Source organism: Oryza sativa, chromosome 11, assembly GCF_034140825.1.
Source record: "Oryza sativa Japonica Group chromosome 11, ASM3414082v1".
Classification (NCBI taxonomy): Eukaryota; Viridiplantae; Streptophyta; class Magnoliopsida; order Poales; family Poaceae; genus Oryza; species Oryza sativa.
Window position 1 is genome coordinate 23,789,109 of NC_089045.1, and position 18,452 is coordinate 23,807,560.

At 46.0% G+C, this 18,452-nt stretch overlaps 1 protein-coding gene and 1 long non-coding RNA gene across 2 annotated transcripts; one reads left to right on the forward strand and one right to left on the reverse strand.

The window, feature by feature from the left end:
* The first annotated feature begins 5,714 nt into the window (after positions 1 to 5,714).
* Positions 5,715 to 11,766, forward strand: LOC136353957 (uncharacterized). Its single transcript, XR_010737572.1, has 2 exons — positions 5,715 to 5,925; positions 11,389 to 11,766. It is a non-coding gene; the product is annotated as an uncharacterized lncRNA (long non-coding RNA).
* On the reverse strand, positions 6,654 to 10,471 carry LOC4350776 (disease resistance protein PIK6-NP-like). Its single transcript, XM_015760046.3, has one exon. It carries the CDS (start codon positions 10,300 to 10,302, stop codon positions 7,138 to 7,140), a length of 3,165 nt encoding a protein of 1,054 aa, XP_015615532.1. The 5' UTR covers positions 10,303 to 10,471; the 3' UTR covers positions 6,654 to 7,137.
* Positions 11,767 to 18,452: the final 6,686 nt, after the last annotated feature.

Genomic DNA, 18,452 nt, shown 5'->3' on the forward strand with positions numbered 1-18,452 from the left:
GCGGCAGATTGTGGCAACGCCCCGGGCTGACTATGCGGTCGCCGTTCGCCACCACGACACGGAGGCCGTCGCGCACCGGCTCGAGACGGAGTCGTAGATGATGCGCCAGCTCGGTGTGGATGAAGTTGTGTGTGGAGCCCGAGTCGATGAGCGAGACGACGCGCAGGCCGTCGATCATCACTGGAAGCCGCATGGTGTTGTCGCCGCCGACGACGGATAGTGCGCTCAGCGAGACGCGGGGTTCGGCAGGTTTTGCGTCGTCATCGGCGGGCGGCGGCGGCGGACGCCAAGTCGTCGTACTCGATGTAGAACAAGCGTGCATATTTGTGACCGCGCACGAATTTCTCGTCACAATTGTAACACAGGCCTCGGCGGCGGTGTTCCGCTAGTTCCGCCGGAGGCAGGTGGCGGAATTTTCATTGGCCCGTGTCGGCCGTCGGTTCGGCGGACGGTGCTGGTGCTGTCGCCGCGGCCGTGCCACCGTGGAGCTGCGCCGCCGATTTTGGCCCTGCCGCCGTGCTTGGACGCCTTGCGCTCATAGGCGCGTGCGAGGCTCATGGCCTCCTGCAGGTCCTCTGGTTTATTGAGCTAGACGTTGATGGCGAGATCCTCGCGAAGGCCCGTGGTGAAGAGCTGAACCAGCTGGCTCTCGGATAGACAGGGTGAGGAACTTGGCCTGGTATGTCGCCACCGTCGACGTCTGTGTCAGCCGTTTGACCTCGCCAAGTGGATTGCTTCGAATTGGAGGGCCGAACTGGACGTGACACAACTCCTTGAATGTCTCCCAATTTGGGGGGTCCCTTGTGTTCCTCATAATCTTGAGCCTCACCGGTGAGATGGTAGGTTGCCATCTGCACCCGATCGCCATCGCCGGTTTTCTGTCCTAAAAAAAAACTGCTCACAATGGTTGAGCCAGTTCAGGGGATCATCTTTGCCGTCGAATTTAGGGAATTCGAGTTTGTAGAAATGAGGAACACCCCCGCCTGTCGTCGGTGCGGAAGAGTCGTGTGGCGCGCCGGAAGTCCGTGGTTGATGCGGTGCCGGGGGTTGGGGCCCGAGGATCCCGCTCCCACCTAGCCAAGGAGCGCCGCTGGACTTCACCGATGAAGATGCCGCCAGCTGTTCGAGCGATGTGATGCTCGAGGTGGCCACCACGACCGAACGGCTGAGATCGGCCAAATCCGATTTAGACGCAAGCAGCGAAATGCCACTAAGGGCATCCGCCATTGTGTCTTGAAGCTCGGTGAATTGGATCGGCAGGTTCCAGGAGCGGCTGTTTACTTGTGGCTGTTTCTTTCATGGTCTCTTATGTCAAGTTGTCACGAGCGCCTGGGATTGATCAAATAGGATAGGAATGAGTGGTCGGAGGTCTGGGCTTCGGTAACTTGGAGGATCGGCGACCCATGGCGCCGACAGAGACGAACAGAAGAAGATGAGAGGAAAAGATAAATGGATATGAGAGTAATAGATTGAATCGGCTTGTTTATTCTCTTCCCACGGTACGGTGCTCCTTAAATGAGCTTACAATTGTACTCCCTCTATCCCAAAAATAAATGCAGTTTGGAACTGTTCATATCCAACGTTTAACCGTTTGTCTTATTTGAAAAAAAAAATTATGATTATTTTTTTATTGTTATTAGATGATAAAATATGAATAGTAATTTATGTGTGACTAATTTTTAAATTTTTTTCATAAATTTTTTAAATAAAATGGACGATCAAATGTTAGACACGAATACTCACAACTATACTTATTTTAGGACGGAGGTAGTAACAAACTAATGCTAAGAAGAAGGGATAACAATTGGCTAACAATATGTTATTTAATCCTAACAAACTCAATCCAATTCGATGTTACTGTAGCTCCCCCGACACGCGCTCATTCAGTTTGCAATATGCGCCGTCTCGCTTCCGCCGGTCTCACGGGCTCCTGACTTCTTGCGTCCTCCGCCGCGTACCCAATGGCTGTGTTCGGAAGAGCTAGCAGTGGCTGCGCTGCAGCCACACCAACAGGATCTACCAAGTAAATTTATACTAAAACAACTGCAGCACTGCGGCTGTACAGCCACTGTCTAGCTGAACCGAGCAGACCCAATACTAACCATGCCCTGACGTGTTATGTCTAGAGCAGTGTACTTGAGATATATTCTCAATGGATAGTGTACTTAATACTGGAGTATTCTACTCTTCTGAGTACTAGTTAATGAAATATTTTTTTTTTATAAAGGAGGCCAGACGGCCCTGTTTTTTACAGAAAACAATAGAGATTGCATAGGTTTTTGCTGGGATATCCAGCTTTCATTGTAGCAAAACATGAGAACCATCATCCAAAGGGGAACAACTTTAAAGCAACAAAACTCAGCCACAGCTGCCAAGTGTGCCAACCAGCGACCTTGGCGACAATGAACAACTACAGAAAACAGAGAAACTAACAGACTCACAACCTAACCAACCCCTACTCATGCCGGTCGCAGATTGTCATCGTGCACATCTTCCACCGTCACATCCAGCGTAGGAACTTCCTCAGGTTTCAGCATTGGTTTCCACTGCAACGCAAAGAGGAATTGTTAGAGGCGTCGCGATGAGTTTGTTGCTGAAAATCATATCATTCCTAACAGACCATAGAATCCAGCACACCGTAGCAAGCAACATATATCTAATCCTAGCCTTTTTCGAACTATCATCCCCAGCCACCATGGTAAGGGTATCCTCAAAGTCATGAGGAATCCTTGGCCATCCAAAAGCATAATACACCAGGTGAAAGTTGCAAAAGGGCATGTAAAGCAAATATGAACTGAATTCTCAATTTGGCTACACAGTTGACAAAACCCCGAACCAACCCAACTCTTCTTAAGTTGAACAGCAGATTGAATCCTAACTCTACCACAGGAAGTGTTTTTGTTTCGGGGGAATAGAACAGCTCCTTACATAATATGAAGGGTGCGTATATTTTAAGATTTTTAATTTACATGTATTATTTTTTTTTGAAAATATAATTTATGTTTCATATGCTAATAGAATATTCTGCATTGATGTTGTTTTATGTAAATCATCTTTCATATGCCACACGAAATTATTTTTCTAATCTGGCTATGTTTTGTGTATGTGATCCCTCTTTCGGGTGCCAATAAAAAACTCGTACTCCCTCTAAAAAAAACCAACATCGTACTTAGACCCCGTTTGATAAGACTCCAAACTCCATCTCCTAGCTCTAAACTTTTACTCCAGTGGAAGCTAGCTCATGTGGGAGTAGATACCAGTTGAAAAGTGTTTGGCTAACTTTTAGCTCCAGATCTGAAAATGAAAAAAACCAAAAAAAAATCCCTAATACCGTCCCCGCGTGCGCAGCCCTTCGCCGGCCGCAAGCCGCGGCCCTTGCGTCGTCCGCACGCTGCCACTCTGTCCTCGCCCGCACGGCGCTCCCCTTGCGTCGCTCGCATGCTGCCGCCCTGTCCCCGCCCGTGCGTCGTCCCCACCTACTGCCGCCTTTGCGTCGCCGCGGCGGCGGACGGCACGAGGCCCATGCGCTGTACCCGCTCGCGTCGTGCGCTGCTCGCCCGCTGCTGTCGGCACCGTGCGCTGCCCGCTCGTCGTCCCCGCTCACACCTCCTGTGCCGCCTGTGCACCCGTGCGTTGTCCCGCCTGCGCTGCCGGCCGCCGGTCGCTACCCATGCGCCATCCCTGCTCGCGTTGTCCGTTGCCGCCGTGTGCCACCAGCCCACGCCGTCAGAGCACCACCATGGACCCGTCGCCTGGGCACCAGCTGGTGGGAGGTGGGAGGGAGAGAGAGGTGAAGAGATGGGTTTGGGGTAATTCAATGGTATTTTTGTGTAAATATGTTAAAAAAATTAAACGGTAGTGGATCTTTTGGGTTGGAGTGGAGCTGTGAAGCAGCAAAAACCTAGCTCCACCCCCGTAGTTCAGTTTTTAGGAGTAGTTCTGCTAACTCCACTCTCAAAAACAGAGAATCTGGACTGTTTGGCACAACTCTAGCTCTAGGTAAGTTGGAGTTGGGAGTTAGAGCTAGGCCAAATATGGCCTTATACAAACATCGGTTGGGACGGAGGGATTACACATATATGACATGGAAAAATTGGTTATATAGCATCGAAAGTTCACGTTTTTTATTTTATAGCACCGAAAGATATCGGTTCACTTTAATAGCACCCAAAATTCACCTTGTTCCCATTTTTAACACTTCCATCAATTCTCGATCGTTTTCTGTCCGCCTTGATCGCTATTGACCCATCTACGCACGCGATATGACGGTTCTACCCCTCACAAGTACAAGTAGAATGCATGGCAATGAGGGGTAGAAACGTCATATCGCGTGCGTGGCTGGGTCAATAGCGATCAAGGCGGACGGAAAACGATCAAGAATTGACATAGATCAAGGCGAACGGAAAACGATCCAGAATTGACAGGAGTGTTAAAAAAGGGAACGGGGTGAACTTTGGGTACTATTAAAGTGAACTAGTATCTTTCTGTGCTACAAAATAAAAAAAAACGTGAACTTTCGATGCTATATAACCAATTTTGGGTTGTGGGGGCCCATGACCTAAAGTTGCGTGGCTACGGTTGGGCCTGTCGTGGAGCAGGCCCAATGTGACCTGGGTGGCCTATGGTTGGTGGGCTAGGCTACGCACTCTAACAAGTGGTATAAGAGCCTAGGTTTGGAACCCGGAACGATTTCTATGGGTCATATGGTGGGGAAGTCGGATAACAAGTTTTCGGGGTCACATGGGTTGATGATATGGAGGGTTGGAGATGGCCTTATAGTACTTGCTCTAAGGGTTCCTTTAAAATACATGAATCGGAGAGGGCACCTCGCCATTGACGTAAGAATAATTTATCGTAAATACGAGAATCCATGTCAAGTCTGTACTTGAACTCGGCTGGATTAGTTCCATCACAAGGAATCTAACCAGTTAAGCTACGCTCACTTCACAAATATAAATATTTAAATTGCCTTAATTTAGTATTTAAACTTAATCCGACGTGAGTGTGAAACGGGCCTGGAGGCATTTCTTAGGATTCAAGAATGCCAGTTGGTTCAATTTAGTATTTCATTTAGATTAAGTCTTTGAAATCATTAGACCTGCAAAAGACCTCCATTGTTGAAATGTTTCTAAAATTCTTAATATAAAATGAACGATACTTTCCACTGCACTAATTAAACAAAGGACGAAAAGTATGGATTTCCCTTTACGTATAAAAAGAGGATCTATGCCACCGAGAAAATGATTCAAACAACTAGAATAGCTAAGAATAGCTAAGTTAACTTTAAACTCAGTGAAGGACTCATCCTCTCTCACTTAGAATATCTCATCATTTTTATATTATAACCACTTTGATCATCCATAGAGAGCACATGGGAGTATGGTATTATGCACCCATGCGACCCGAATCTATATACTTCTTTGTATCAATCTTTATATGTGACCCGAGCTTAAAACTTGCACCCTAATCAAACTCAAAAGGGGTGTCTTGTCTCCTCGCTAGAGGAGCTCTGACACGAACCATTTTAATTTATTTTATTATAAAATCAATGCTGTGGTTGGATGTTTGGCTTTTTTTTTTACACGGTTTGATGTTATGGCGTTGGCGAGACAAAGGAGAGAAGGTAAAAGGACTGGAGGACCAAAAGTGGGCCGGCGTCGCTTACGTCACGTCCGCCAGCCCAACAAATGTTCTTCGGCCTGTCGCCTTTCGTCATCCATGGCGGTTTTGGGCCCAGGATGGCTGCATTGGCCGGCGGCGCAAGGGTTTGAGGGCGGCGGCGCCGGCGAGGCGGCGAGCTCCACCGGCGAAGCACCCCCACCGTGACGGCGGATCCGGGCCTCCGAGGTCCGCGCTGCGCGAGCGCGCGCGCGCGGGGTCGAACCTCGCCTAGCTGGACGAAAGAAGGGGGGAAGCACACCGCAGGTTCGTCTCAGCTGCATTATTGTTGTTCTGCTTTTCGAATTGAACATCGAGACGTCGCGATTTCACTTTTTGGGATTAGATTGGCGAGGGATAGCGAATGGATGATGTTATCTTATCTTTTCTGCTGGTGAGAGCGAGAGATCGATGGCGCGGCAGCAAAACTGTAACTTGGATAGGAGTAGGTGCGAGATGGCTTTAGGAATTGCAAATCTTCTGCTATTAATTGGTAGGAGTCCCTTTTCGTGGCAACTCTCTCGAATGGGGATAGCTAGGAAGCGCGACTATTCTTCGGTTGATTACCAATTCCATTTTACTATCAGCTGTAACTACAACCACACACTGGTAGCAGCTGCTGGCCTATATGCTGCCTTGCTTCCTCTATACTCCTCTTGTGCAGTTTATTCTAGGAATGGACAACTAGCAACTGGTGTTAAGTTTTCAAAACGCGTACGTTAGGCTCAAGAATGCTCATTGTCTTGTGGGGAAATAAGTTAAGTCCAAAGAAATTGCTCAGCCCAACAATCGTTTGCACGCTGATGCAAAATATGTAAAACATGTTTTGGATTAAAAAAAGAAGCACATTAAGCAATCTCAAATCACTATATTAAATGTACATGTTTTCTTCTGGATGCAGATAAATCTAATTAATACAACCCGCATATTTCTCAGCATTGACGATTATGTGGTGCGTGAATAAAATGTCTGACGAAACTGAAAAAAAAAGCAGAAGGCAAAAGTTTTTGTGCTGCGTGAAGCTGCAGCATTTTCTGTTTTTTCCTTCTTTTTTTTTTTGTTTTGCTCTTCTCCAAAGCTGGAGGATTTTACATGCAAAGCATGCTGATTAAACGCCCATCCACCAAATCGTGACATCCCACATTTGGAGTGATCAGCTCAGCATCCTAACAGAAAATGAAATTAACGGCTCAACTGAATTCCGATAACCCCGGACTACTTCCAGTGAGCTAATACATGCAGAAATAAAATGCAGGATGCAACTAAACCAAACTGAAAGCAATGGAAACAATATTACAATATGAGATTGCCATTAACACTCGAAACATAAAGGTGCAATACCAGTCCAACATGACAGATGGAAGAGGAAAAACATCTTTATTCCATAGTAGAAGCAGCCGTAGTAGAATTTAGAAATACTCCCCAGGATTACGGAGTTCCATCTTTCTCAGCATTGATGATTATGGGGTACGATAGCACCTACAGCCTTGATCCTTGGCCATTCTCAGGTGGATTGAGCGTGAAAGTAATCCCACATTCATCTACTTCTCTTTTCAGTTTTTCCAGATTCTGTAGGTGCCATGTTCTCCCATTGAGTTCGATGTGTGTCAGACTCTGCAGCGTACTGACCCCTGAAAGCTCCTCCATGTGAGTGAAGGACCAAACTATCTTTTCAAGTTTATCAGGGTCTCCACCATAAGTATTATTACCCAAGGCGACACTGTTAACAATATCATCTTCAATGACAAGATCCACAAGTTCCACAAACTTCACGAAGCTCAGAGCGCCTTCTGCGAATGAATGGTAGCAAAGCCTGAGATAGCGTAGGCCTTTGAGCATGCTAAGTATATCGAGGGCACCCTGATTCAAAAAGGTGTCACGTAGAGTTATCTTGGCAAGCTGATGGAGCTCCTTGATCCTGGGAGGCAACCCGCTTCTGATGCTGCAGATGTGTAGGCTCTCCAGAAGCTTTGGAGGTCTCAATAAAATAACATCAATAGAATCCCAGTTACCTGGTGGATCCATTCGGATTGATAAGGACCGAAGACATCTGTGGAGTTTGTCAACCTGAAGGAACAAATCTATCAAGCTAGCTTTCTTGCCAGATAGAACCACACCCAACTTCTTTAGGTGCTCGAGCTTGTCACCAATGTTGTTCAGTTCTTTAGCACTGTTCGAAACCTTGACACGGGACAATATCTCCATCTTTTCCATAGTTGCAACAGCACGAGGCATGGAAACCGTGGAGAATGATTCCTTGGACTTGATGATGTCTTCCTTTGGGTAGTCAATAATGCAACCAGCAAGCAGGTGCTTTAGCATTGGTAGCGCCGTGTGGAACACTTGTACCCTTGTTCCTCGGATGTCAAGTGTCTCTAAGAGCTTGAGCTGACCTATTTCCTTGGGCAGTTGGGCAATATCTGTGTTCCGGAGACTTAGATACTTGAGTTTATGAATCTTGCATACGGTATGGAGGTCGCCTGCCTTGAGGCCCTTGCGACCTTCCAAATCAAGTACTGTCAGCAGCAACCTTGAACTGCTGGAAAGTGAGTTCAAGAACTTTTTGATATTAGAGTTTGCCGGATGGAGTTGCATGCCGTGCCGGATTGAGTAGAGGAGATCCAAGTCAAGTGGCAGCTGGTTGTTGAGCAATAGGTCCTCAACTGTCGAAGACTCCCTGCTGATCAAGCCAGAAACTACTGGATGCACGGTGCAGCTCTTTACCTTGCGTGTACCACTAAGACCAGAAGAAACAATAAGCTTCTGGCTGTGCATGGCTTCGAAACAGTGCCCGGCTTCGTCCTCTGCACTTGACTGGTTCACTTGGGCTATCAAGCCTTGGGCAATCCATCGTCTTATTAAACTTGCCCTTCGGACGCCGCTTCCACGGGCGAAAATGGTTGAATACCATAAGCAGTTCTTGTAACTATTTGGCAGTGCTTGGTAGCAGAAGGCCATTATTCGGTCCTGTCTCCCATGATCTGTAAATTCTTTACCAAGGCTTATATTCAGGAACTGCAGTTGGTGTTTCGTCATGTCAGGATTGTAGTAGAGGGCATGGAGGAGCATCTTCATGCAGAAGACATCAAGGCAACACTTGGCGAGGATGTTGCGCAGAATTTCTTTCAAGTGTCCTTCCTCGTATCCGTAGCTGTGGGAAAGCAGGGCGAGCGCTCTGTTGAGGTAAATATCAACGAGAGAGTAGATTATCTGAGGCCCATCGTTGGCAGAGTCATTGCTGCAGCAATATTTTGCCATCTTACTATCGTTTGTGCAGAGTACTACTGCACAGTCAGAGCAGCTCATCGAGGTCAGCAAATCCAGAACCTGGTTCCATAACGCTGGGTAATTAAAACCGGAAAGAACAAGCAGCACATCTTCATCTTTCAATTTATGGCCAAGCCACTCCCTGTCTTCCGCCTCATTCTTCTCATCATCCTCCTTCTCTTTCAGCTTTTCAACCATGACCTTTGTAATCTCCGAGAGAATCGGAGGCCGATGGACAGAAACGTGGAGGCAGAGCTGCTGCGACCAGAGTCCCCGCCGTGCCCAGCGGCTCTTGAAACGCTCGATCACGGCCTCTGCAGCAACAGCTTCATCCGTGCCGTCTTGCACACTGATTGTGACGACTCTAATATGCTTCTGCTTCTTGTCGCCGCCGTCTGACTGAGGCGGCTGCTGCTCCGTGTCGCCTCCATCCGGCTGCGGCGGCGGCGGCTGATCGCTGCCGTCTGACTGGGGCGGCGGCTGCTGCTTGTCATCACCGTCCGACTGGGGCGGCAGCTGCCGCTTGACGCCGCAGTCGGGAGGAAGCGGCTGGTCCTTGTCGCCACCATCCGACAGCGAAGGAGGCGGCTGCTCCTTGTCGCCTCCATCTGACTGCGGAGGCAGTGGCTGCTGCTGCTTGATGCCATTGCCGCCTCCGGATTGGGGAGGCGGCAGCTGCTCCTTGTTTCTGCCATCCGACTGCGGCGCTAGGGGCTGCTCCTTGCCACCGTCGCTGTTCAACTGAGGCCGTGGCTGCTGCTCGTCATCGCTGTCCAACCGCGCCGGTGGCTCTACCTCATAACGGTCTAGCGTGAACGGGTTGAGCCGCGAGAGAGCCTCATCCACGCTGATGTAGTCGCCAAACCAGCCGTCGTGGAGTATGGCACGCCGGGATGGGTTGTTAGAGCTGCCGGCCCAGGCGCGACTCTGGTTGGGCACACTAGCATCCCAGCGCTCTATTGTGGTGGTCGCGTCCATCTGCTGGGCATGAGCAACACCAGCAATGTGGTACCTTGCCTGCCGCTCGCTGATTTCGCGCGCCTGGATCTTGAGCTCGCGGATCCGGGTGACGACCCGGTGGCGAGCTACCATTGTCCAGGGCTGCCAACCACAGTGCCCGCCACCGGACTGCGTGTAGAGCTCGACGCAGTTTTTGGAGTCGAAGGCGAGTTCCATGATCTGCTTCATCCACGGACGGAGCTGGTAGTCAGCGGCGGCACTCCCCTTGTTTGCCACGAGGTGGCGGAGCACGTTGTTCATGCTCTCCATCTCTTGCATGATGAAGCGCAGGTCCTCACGGACGCCGCTGAGCAGCCGGGCCTCATCCTGGATGAGGCCCAGCACCAATTTCACGGCGCCAAACGTGACGTCGGCCATCTCTTCTTAGCTCTACCAAACTTGCCAATGTGATCCGCCTACCCCGATACAGCAGCAGCTGGTAGCTGCTACCATCCGGCCATGGCATGCAGTGGGAGTAAGCAGCAGGTAGCAATTCTCACGGTTGACAACCCTCCCCTCTCCTCTCACGACAGCACAAATAAGGATCGATTTTATTTCTTCATCAACAGGACCGGGTTTTATACACGCAGTATGCCAGCCAAGGGCGGATCCAAGAAGAACTAATAGTAGGGACTGAACAAACTATACAAAATTATAACCCCCTCCTATAATACATGTATGGCAACAAATTTTAGTGAGGGCTTATTAATAGGGGCTCCCATGATTGCAACGCCGGTAGTAGGGGATCGAGACCCCGCCGACCATGGCAAATCCGCCATTGATGCCAGCCGTCCATACATGTTCTGAGATTCGTGTAGCATAAAGCACAACATCCACAAAACCAAATACAGGTTATGTATAGGGGGTTCATAGTGGGCACGCACCACCTGCTTAATTAACTATTACAGCCGTGCGCTCCCCATGGCCCTCGCGCTAGCGGTCTGTCCTAATTAGCGGCGCATTAGTTATCATTATTACAACTAGCATGGTGGTCCGCGCAAATTACGCGGATAGTATCATTATATTTTCTATCATATAATAGCATATATATTTTCTCAATTTATTATTAAAATATATTATAATGATTCTGTGTTACAAAATAAAAAAAACGTGAACTTTCGATGCTATATAACCAATTTTGGGTTGTGGGGGCCCATGACCTAAAGTTGCGTGGCTCCGGTTGGGCCTGTGGTGGAGCAAGCCCAATGTAACCTGGGTGGCCTACGGTTGGTGGGCTAGGCTACGCACTCTAACAAGTGGTATAAGAGCCCAGGTTTGGAACCGGAACGATTTCTATTGGTCATATGGTGGGGAGGTCGGATAACAAGTCTTCGGGGTCACATGGGTTGATGTGACGGGGGAGATTGTTAGGTTTAGTCCCACATCGGTAATTGATGATGGAGGAGCACGACTTAAAATGTGGGCGGTCCTCACCCATCAGACTAGTTTTTTTTGGTTGTGTAGGCTCGGGATAAAGTTGTTGCTCTGGTTAGATCTGTGGTGGAGCAGACCCAATATAACCTGGATAGCCCACGATTGATGAGCCGGGCTGCGTACTCTACCAATATAAACATCAGTTGGGACTTCTGAAGCAAAGATGGAGCGTGAGCGCCTTGTGCATGATGAAAGGACCTTATCATATCGACGGCGCATTTCTTTGGCTTTGGTGTTGTGTTGGGTTTGCCTTTATTTCGGCACCGCTTTCCCATTAAATAATATCATCGTTAGGGGGTGTTTAAATCCTACCCAAAATTTTACACCTCGTCACATTTAATGTTTGAACACATGTATAAAGTATTAAATATAGGCTAAAAAATAACTAATTATACAGATTGCGACTAATTTGCGAGACGGATATTTTAAACCTAATTGCTCCATAATTTGACAATGTGATGCTACAGTAAACATTTGCTAATGACGGATTAAATATGCTTAATAAATTTGCCTCACGGTTTACTGACGGATTATATAATTAGTTTTTTTTATTAATGCCCCAACACCCCATACGATATCCTATATAATATCCGATGTGACACGCCAAAACTTTACTCCCTGAATCTAAACACACCTTAGTTAGTATAATACGGTAGTTTCGAGGCTTTCAGATTAAACATGCCTCACTCTTGCCATCTAGCAATATACTACTATAAAAGACACGAAGTTATCTGTGCAGCTCCTTTTCTTGCAAGAGCCTCATCGGTTGCTCATTTTTCTCATAAGTTATTTTGGTTTAATAGGAAATAAAAATTAATTTATAAGTAAAACTTTTTTATATTTATTCGCAGCGACTTAAAAATCAATATTAAAAAGAAATTATATTAAAAATATCTTAAAATCAACTTTAAAATTAAATTTAAGTTTGAGTGTTAGCTTTTGCTTTGACTAATTAAACCAACCAATGGGACTCTAATTAGCTTCGTGGTTCCCTCCTTCCATCACTCGGTGCTTGTTCGCCCGGATTTAATTTGCTCGTTGTGCGGTTGAGAAAGGACGGAAATCCATCACCACTTCCACAAACGATCAGTCTCTGGTCTCATAATCTCTCTCAGGAACTCTACAAATCCGGCGAGCTGCGTCACCGAATCGATAGATATCAGCTGGAATTCACTGAAAACCCTAGATGTGGCTTAAGCACATTTACCCCTCCCTTATCCATTTGACCACACCGGGGAGAATCTAGAGCAGTGAACTTGACAGCTTGGGGCAATGGTTTTCCAGGAAAAAGCAATATGACTGGCGGCTGGTATCACACTCACGTGTCGCCGGCATCATCATCGTAATTGGCTAGTTACATTTATTTAGTTATTCCTTGCATCGAAATAGTACTCAGTATCCAAGGTGTCTTGTAGAATGTGCGGCAATCCCATTGGTGGATTAAGAAATTAACCAAATGCCATTTAATTCCGCACTTAAATTAAGATGACGATCTAGATCTGATCATCTTCCCAATCTGGTGATTAAATTTTGCCTTAGGATTACACATTTCAAATTCTGTGGATCGTAGGCCCACAGGCCACAACGACGCAACGTGATAAATCGAAATGTGTCAATTCATCCAGGATATAATTGCACTATATTGATTCAGGCTCTTGCAAGTAGGGCTATCACAAAAAAAAAAAAAAAAAGCTCTGAGGCTCGCAAGCTGCTTGAGCTCGACTTGTTCTAGACTTGAGCTTCAAACGAGCTGAACCCGAGCCTCTCCCAAAGCTCGTGGAGCTTTGTTGAGCCAACCTCAAGCTTCCAACGAGCTACTAATATATGATTTTTGTTGTTATTTAATAAATTAGGAGTATATTATTTGTATGACTTGTATTGGCGTCATATAGTTTATTTTATTTTTTTTTCTTCTATTAATATGATGTACTATTTTTTAAAAATTATCTTTGAAATATACATTGTTCTACTTAAAAATTAAAAGCTCAGTAGTCAAGCTCGAACCGAATATGTCTGAAAACTCAAACATTTTATAGACTCGGCTCAGAGCTTGTATCAGGCTTGTATCTAGACAGGCAAGCTCACTTGAGCTCGGCTCGTTGACAGCCCTACGAGTTAGTAGGAGTATGACTTTGCCTGCCCTCTCTTTGGCTTAGGTGCATCTCTGTTCTGTTCCAAGACAAAATTTAATCCCTTGATAGTTGTGCAAGACTGGATAGTTGCATTTATTTAGTTATTTATTGCATCAAAATACTCCCGGGAGGAGTACTCAGTATCCAAGGTGCCGTGTAGAATGTGCGGCAATCCACTTGGTGGATTAAGAAATTAACCATATGCCATTTAATTTAGCACTCCAATTAAGAGGACGATCTAGATCTGAATTAATGTTTAATTAATCAATTAATTAATATGAATCCATTACAACATTTATATATATTAATAGTACTCTTTTAATTAGATGTGTTTGGGGACAGATAGCTGTGGGAGAAAATGACACTTTTGATTAGGATGGATGGATATACGCTGTGTGTGGGAAGGGAAGAGGGGAAGGGAATGTTATAGGTGTGGTGGTACCATTCCCTTTTCAGGCTATATATGCTTTTCTTGTTCATTTGTTGGTGACAAAATGCTATGCAATCCATGTAGCTTGATCTGATTATTGTCATGTAGCGTGCACTAGTATTCTTTTTGACATTAAGATTAAGATTTTACCTCCGTTTCTCTGTTAGCACGCTTTTCAAACTATTAAACGGTGTGTTTCGTGCGAAAACTTTCTACATAGAAGTTGATTTAAAATATCAAATACATCCATTTATCAAGTTTATAATAATTAAAACTTAATTAATCATATGTGCTAATGGTTTTCTCGTTTTATGTGCACTAATTTATTCTTTATCTTCAACAATTTTAAACAAGTCTAGATGAGCTGGCACTCGTCAATGTGTGGGACAACTTTCTTTCAACTCCATGAGTAGTTTTACAGTAGAGGTGGTTGTCACCTCTAATTTTATCTATATCATCTCTCTATAAATCAAGAGGAAACGTATAAAATATTTTGTCTCTAACACCCAAACTCCTATAACTCTAATAAATATAATCACATTTTATTGAAGTTTGTGTAGAGATTACCACTTGTATGAGGGGTGGCTCATTCACTCACTCCTCTCTTTTATCTTCCACATTAGTAAATGAGTCTATATGGCATCTAGAGGCAAGCGCTTAAGTACTTAGGCCATCACTAACCCAGAAACTACCAATTAGTTCCATACTTGCCATGTCATATAGACACTATGTACATAAACTATATATCTAATAATTGATGGTGTCTTCAAATTAAATTCTCATTCAATCACTTCTATTTTCTTTTCTTTTATCCATCTATCTCCTTGTTTTCATTCTTGGTTCTTGTGTATAAATGGTTTCTTGCATGAGAAATGGTTTCATTATCTTTTTACCTCTCACCTCATTAACTCCCTTGCCACATCAGATTTTTACTTATGTGATAATGTATTAAATAATATAGGCACTAGATGACATGGAGGGTTGGAGATGGCCTTATAGTACTTGCTCTAAGGGTTCCTTTAAAATACATGAATCGGAGAGGGCACCTCGCCATTGACGTAAGAATAATTTATCGTAAATACGAGAATCCATGTCAAGTCTGTACTTGAACTCGGCTGGATTGGTTCCATCACAAGGAATCTAACCAGTTAAGCTACGCTCACTTCACAAATATAAATATTTAAATTGCCTTAATTTAGTATTTAGACTTAATCCGACGTGAGTGTCAAACGGGCCTGGAGGCACTTCTTAGGATTCAAGAATGCCAGTTGGTTCAATTTAGTATTTCATTTAGATTAAGTCTTTGAAATCATTAGACCTGCAAAAGACCTCCGTTGTTGAAATGTTTCTAAAATTCTTAATATAAAATGAACGATACTTTCCACTGCACTAATTAAACAAAGGACGAAAAGTAAGACGGCGAGCATATCGGCCTTAAATGGATCATCCTCAAATCAGCTCTAGCCTCTTGGGTTGAGGTATTATCAAATTTACGTACGTGTTGGGGAGAGCATGAAAAAATGCCATTCTTTGTAAAGCATGGAACAATTAAAGAAGAAATCTGAGGAGCCAACATCTGGAAGTACGGAAACGATCGACGATCACAACGAGCTCTCGGCTCTCGGAGCTAAATAGCCGCCTGTAAAAATGACAACCGTGGAGCGAGATCGTTATCCGCCTGCGAAAATCTATTTTTACAGACGGACCTCTTAAGTGGTCCATCCACGAAAATAGATTTTCGTAGGTGGTACCTTAAAAGGTCCACCTGCAAAAAGGTTAAACATGTTAAAAACACCACCTATCCATCAAAATACTAAGTCCGAGCACTTCGCCCTTCCACCTCTCCCTCCCCTCCCCTCACACCTCACCTCTCCTCTCCCGGCGCGGGATCCGACCGCAGGGCGGTGGCAGCGCGGAGGGTGAAGGAGGCGACGGCGGCTCCCGCTAGGAGGGGGAGGGCGGTGGTGGCGGCGGTTCCCCTCCCTCCCTCCCATATCTGGCATGAGGAGGGAGAGGGGAGGGCGGTGGTGGTGGCGCGGAGGGTAGAGGAGGCGGCAGCTCCCTCCCAAATACGGTGGAGGCAGCGTTGGCACGGAGGGTGGAGGTGGCGGCGGCTCCGCCGGGAGGGGGGAGGGTGGTGGCGGCGGCGATTCTCCTCCCTCCTCCAAGAACTGGCAGGAAGGGGTAGAGGGAAGGGCGGTGACGGCGCAGAGGGTGGAGGAGGCGGCGGCTTACTCCCAGATCTGGTGGAGGCGGCGACGGCTCCAGGCGGTGGCGGCTTCCTTCCCGGGCGCGACTTCCCTCCCCTCCCTCCCTCCCTCCCGACGGTGGTGGCGCGGCTCCAGGCGGTGACGGTTCCCGATGGCGGATCCCCTCCCTCCCTTCTAGATCTGGACGGAGGGGGGAGGGGTGATGGCAACGGCGCACCCGGAGGTGGGTTGGGCGAGGGGTGGGGTGGCGATATATTTTTTTTATTCGTCCAAAGTATTTTCGCAGGCGGGTGGATACGATGTCTGCAAAGATAGAGGTGTCGCCTGCGAAAATCAACTATTTTTCGCAGGCTTATGCGTACAGGCGGGTCTTCTCCCCGCCTGGGAAAATGATCTTTGGCCATATGGGAAAACGATTTTTAGTGTGACGTGTGAAAGTCTAGAATAGAATGGAAGAATATAACAGGTAGTGAAAATAAATGGGGCATCTCACTTTGGCCCTGTTTGGGGAAACTTGTCCCAGCTGCAGTTTTTCCCAAAAGCTGCTTCTGCTAGAAGCTGCCCCAAACATTCCACGGCTTCTGAGAATCTGTAGTTACAGATTCTGAAAAATGAACTAAGAAGCCAGAAGCTGGAGAAGCTGGGTTTCAGAGTTTTTCCAGATTCTCAGAAGCTGGCTACCAAACAGTTGCTTCTCAGAATCTAAAGCTCCCCTAAACAAGCCCTTTGGCACTTGCTGATTCAGATTGTAAAATGCATATATACTTGTGAATGTATTGATGGTGTGTTTGGAACTTACAAATGATACGGAAATACGAGATCATGCAAAGAATGCACTTTAATAGGTTTGAAAAATTGGAATTTCTATATACCATTCGATAGAAATTTAGTGATGAAATCTTACATATTTTGGACCGTTGGATCCGTGCCAAGATTCGTGCATCGGCTTCTTCCCCTCCAACTTCGGCAGGCTCCCCCTCTTCTCCGGCGCGACGACACCCCCCAACTCCAGCAGGGAGCATATGGATTAGGGTTTGGGGTTGGAGGAGAGGGGGAGGGTTCCCCATGGCTTAGAGTGATGGCTGTGGGTGGTGGACACGGGCGGGCGAAGAGGTGTCGACGCGGCGCTGGAGCCACGGGGTTGGCAGTGGGCGGAGGACATGCGTTGGTGGCGGGGGAAAACAACGAAACTGGTTAGGAGGTGGAGGCTGGTGGTGGCGGATCTGGCGGTGGGGAGCCGCCGGAGACGGGGAAGACAACGGGGTGGGGACACTCGACGTCGCCACCTTGTGGAAGAGAAGGGGGAGGGAGAGGAGGCTGGCCGAGTGAGCCTCGTCTGCACCGTTGACCCCTTTCGACTAGCCAGCGAGGCAGGGTGGTGGCACAGCGACTTCACAAGAGGCAGAGGAGCGCTCGCGCTCGTTCACACGCGTGAAAGTGGAGGTGGCAGTGGGCAGACTGTGATGTGGAGGAGGAAATGTAGGGCTTAGGTATGTTGCACAAATCTCAAAATGATCCAATGGTCCAGAATTTGTAAGATTTGAGGGTTTTTTTAATTGTCAAAAACACCTAGACAGTTCCTTAAAAAATGCAGCATTGATCGGTTGGATGTAGTGCAGGAAAAAAAGAGATTGTAAGAGGTAAATTCCGTTTATCGGAATTTTTATTAGAATTTAGGAATTTTCATGATGATGTTGAGCCTTCGTTATACTACGACGGTTGAGCCTCATCCCACCAAAATTTTATATGAATTCTATAGGACTTGTAAATAGTCGATCAATATTAATAAATGGCTTTATATATATATACTAGCCGAATACCTGTGCTGTGCTACAGAATAAAACAAATTAATAGTGAGGTTTTTGGGACAATTTTATACCTATAGATGTTATATTGTACAGATGAAATATGATAGGATCATATATATATATATATATATATATATATATATATATATATATATATATATATATATATATATATATATATATATATATATATATATATATATATATATATATATATATATATATATATATATATATATATATATATATATATATATATATATATATATGTATGTAGAGAGATTATTTTATAACATAAAAGTATATAAGGTAGTGGGTAGAAAACATGAATGATCAAGTGGATGGTAAATAAAAAGTACAATGCTCAGTGAGTTGGTGGTAGTACATTAATTGCTCTTTAAGAAGAGTATAGATAAATACGAGAGGGAAGTATTTGTGAGAGTGTGAACGGTTGTGACTACCCTCAGTCCGTCGTCTAAGTCAAATAATTGATGCCATAAAGCGGATGTTTGGT